Source organism: Zingiber officinale, chromosome 6A (genome assembly GCF_018446385.1).
Source record: "Zingiber officinale cultivar Zhangliang chromosome 6A, Zo_v1.1, whole genome shotgun sequence".
In the NCBI taxonomy this organism is placed as follows: Eukaryota; Viridiplantae; Streptophyta; class Magnoliopsida; order Zingiberales; family Zingiberaceae; genus Zingiber; species Zingiber officinale.
In genome coordinates, this window is record NC_055997.1 from 711,218 (window position 1) to 713,845 (window position 2,628).

Below are 2,628 nucleotides of genomic sequence, written 5' to 3' on the forward strand. Positions count from 1 at the left end.
CAAACGCTCACATCGGCATTGACCGCAACACAGTGAACCGAAAGCTGTGTGGCGTGCCGAGTCATCGAATCCCTCCAACCTCATCAGAAATTTTGCCTAAACAGATTCTTTCCGACACTTTGATAAACGACCGAATAAACAACGACCATGGCTAACATCACTCACTCTGCGCTAAAACCATTCAAGCCTGTCCCCATCACAAATAGCAGTTAACTTCGTTTTTTTAATTTTAAATTTTAAATTTTTAATTTTTAATTTTTACGGAGGAATAACTAAATATAAAATTACAAAACAAATTTTTTACGGATAAGCCCTCAAATTCCCATGATATTATTTTGCATTCCTTCGATACTCTCACTGATTAGTTCCAGCGCTCGCCGGAATAGTACCAGCTCAGCATCGCCGCCGCCTTCTCGTCAGCGAAGAAGTCAAAGCAAGACTCACCGATGAAGTCGTCTCCGTCCTCTCCCTCCTCCTTCATCTTTAACATCTCGCCGTGACTTTGGTGCGAGAATCCGGTCCTCGAATCCATGAGGTTCATCAAATCGGGGCAGGGAATTTCGCCGGCGGCCAACTCTAGGGACAGTTTGTCGGAGGCAGAGGCCAACTGGCGGATGTCTTCGTTCGCAGTAGCTTCGGTCATGACAGCACTCGAGTCGCTGTCCGACACGCCGTCGGCTTTACTGCCCGCCGCAGCCGGCGGTGGCTGTTCCGGCTCGTCGACGTTCTTCGTCGAGATCTCTGACTTAGCCACAGTATCTTCTTTTATTCGAAGCTTTTCCTGCAATTGCTTTATCTGCGTCCGAATGAGGAGATCAAAATTATTAGTTCTTCGAGTACAACAACAACAACTAAGAACCTAGGAGACGGTCTCCTTCGTACTAACTTGGCAGAGGAGCGATTGGTTGTGGCGGTGAAGTGAGTCGAAATCGCGGCGGAGGGCGTCGTGGGAGGCCTTGAGCGCGGCGAAGTCGCGCTCAAGCTGCTTGGTCTTCCACCGCGCGCGGCGGTTCTGGAACCAGACGGCGACTTGGCGGGGTTGCAGGCCGAGCTCGTCAGCCAGCCGCCCCTTGCGCTCCGGCTCCAGTTTGTTCTCCTCCTCGAAGTGCTTCTCCAGAGTTCTCACCTGATCCGGGCTCAACCGCCGCTTCTTCGACGCCCCTCCGCCGGCAGCTTCCTCCTCCTCCTCCTCCTCAACCACCACCTCCTGGAATACTTCCCTGGCACATCCATCCGCTTCCTGCTCCTCTCCTGCTGATTAGTTCAATTGTTACAAAGACTAGAGAGCCAAGGAAGAACAAGAACAGAGCACCCAGAAGTATCAACAGTACACACCAGAGGAAGGGATCAGAGAATTCTCGGAGCTGCTGATCACTCTCCTCTTCATGTTTCTTTTTCTCGATCGACGACGTAGGCGTGCTCGTAGAGGGATGAAAAGAAGAAAAGTATGTACTTTGTTGTGACTTGTGATTGATTGATTGATTAATTAATTTTTCTCTAAGGGAGGAGAATAGCTGTGCGGAGAGACAGATGCATGGAATGGTTCCATGATCCCTCCTCTGTCTCCTGCTGCCCCATCTCCTCTCCTTCGGAACCCATCAAGGGAGAAGTAAGCTTCCTTCTCGTAGATCCGCGAAGCCAAAGAGTAATGGCATGGTTGGAGAAGGGAAGGTGGCAGAACTGAGAGCAAGGAGAATCCCGGCGCCTATAAGCAGAAGGTAGCAGCACAGCAGGAAAGGCCTCTGGTTGAGTTTGCGAAGAGTTGAGTTGGTGTGCAGACGTTCATATTGGCCAGGACTAAATGAAATTAAAATGCAACTCAAATGAAATGCAACATCTACAGCCAAAGTGGTAAACGAATAATTTAGGTAAAAATAATATGATAATTATAATTATAATTAATAATTAGGACCTTTCAGCCTGTAATTTCAATGAGAGCAACATTGCTCTCCTCTACAGAATCTTAATCGTAGAAATTAGAAACAGATTATCGTTCTCTTTCATGTGTCAATGTCCGTAGCTGATCAGAAACTCTAGTCGAAAACGAAAGCAAAGGAAAAACCGAGCTCAACAAGACAAAGTCCACAATCCTCTGATGGTATATAGTTAATTAAACCCTAAAATTCGGCCAAGATACTTATACAAATCGAGATGTTAATTACGAAAGCAACTTAGAGTTAAATAATAGATATGTGCGGCAGCATTGTCAGTATCAAATTTAAAAGGAAATCATCAAATGTTTTTATAAGTGATGTGAGAGTATTTACAACACAGATTAGTACCATTTACTATACAGATTGCAGATCGATATATAGTAGGCCAAACAATGGGATGGACGTACCTGATGATTACAGAAATTATTTGTTCAGTACCTAAAACAAAGGACATGAGAAATCCAAGAGTTCATTATGTGTTGTCAGATTGCATCGTGGAGTCTTTTACATGGTTAGTACTCTCAGATAACAGCTCACTGAATGAGTGAATATGCACACTTTTTCACAGGAGAAATGACTTTGTATGCTTGTCAGAGACTGAGTTATCAACAACAAAAGATGTATATGATGTATTTTGTGATGCATGTCACATAATTGGATCATCATTAACCATAATTGCAGGCCAGAATTTTCT

The 2,628-nt window shown here is 45.1% G+C and overlaps 1 protein-coding gene across 1 annotated transcript; it reads right to left on the reverse strand.

Annotated features, from left to right (window-relative positions):
• Positions 1–233: 233 nt before the first annotated feature.
• LOC121995529 (homeobox-leucine zipper protein HOX20-like) lies at positions 234–1,800 on the reverse strand. The gene is made up of 3 exons (XM_042549250.1): positions 1,336–1,800; positions 887–1,251; positions 234–796 (listed from the first exon to the last, which is right to left on the reverse strand). The coding sequence occupies exons 1-3, from the start codon at positions 1,385–1,387 to the stop codon at positions 362–364; spliced, it is 852 nt and encodes a 283-aa protein (XP_042405184.1). The 5' UTR covers positions 1,388–1,800; the 3' UTR covers positions 234–361.
• Between the last annotated feature and the right edge of the window lie 828 nt (positions 1,801–2,628).

Excerpts from the sequence above, each read along its gene's own strand:
- LOC121995529 (XM_042549250.1), bottom strand. The coding sequence starts at position 1,387 with ATGAAGAGGAGAGTGATCAGCAGCTCCGAGAATTCTCTGATCCCTTCC. Across the intron at positions 1,252-1,335 it reads TTCTCTGATCCCTTCCTCTG|GAGAGGAGCAGGAAGCGGAT; the intron begins GTGTGTACTGTT and ends ACTAATCAGCAG. Across the intron at positions 797-886 it reads ACCAATCGCTCCTCTGCCAA|ATAAAGCAATTGCAGGAAAA; the intron begins GTTAGTACGAAG and ends ATTCGGACGCAG.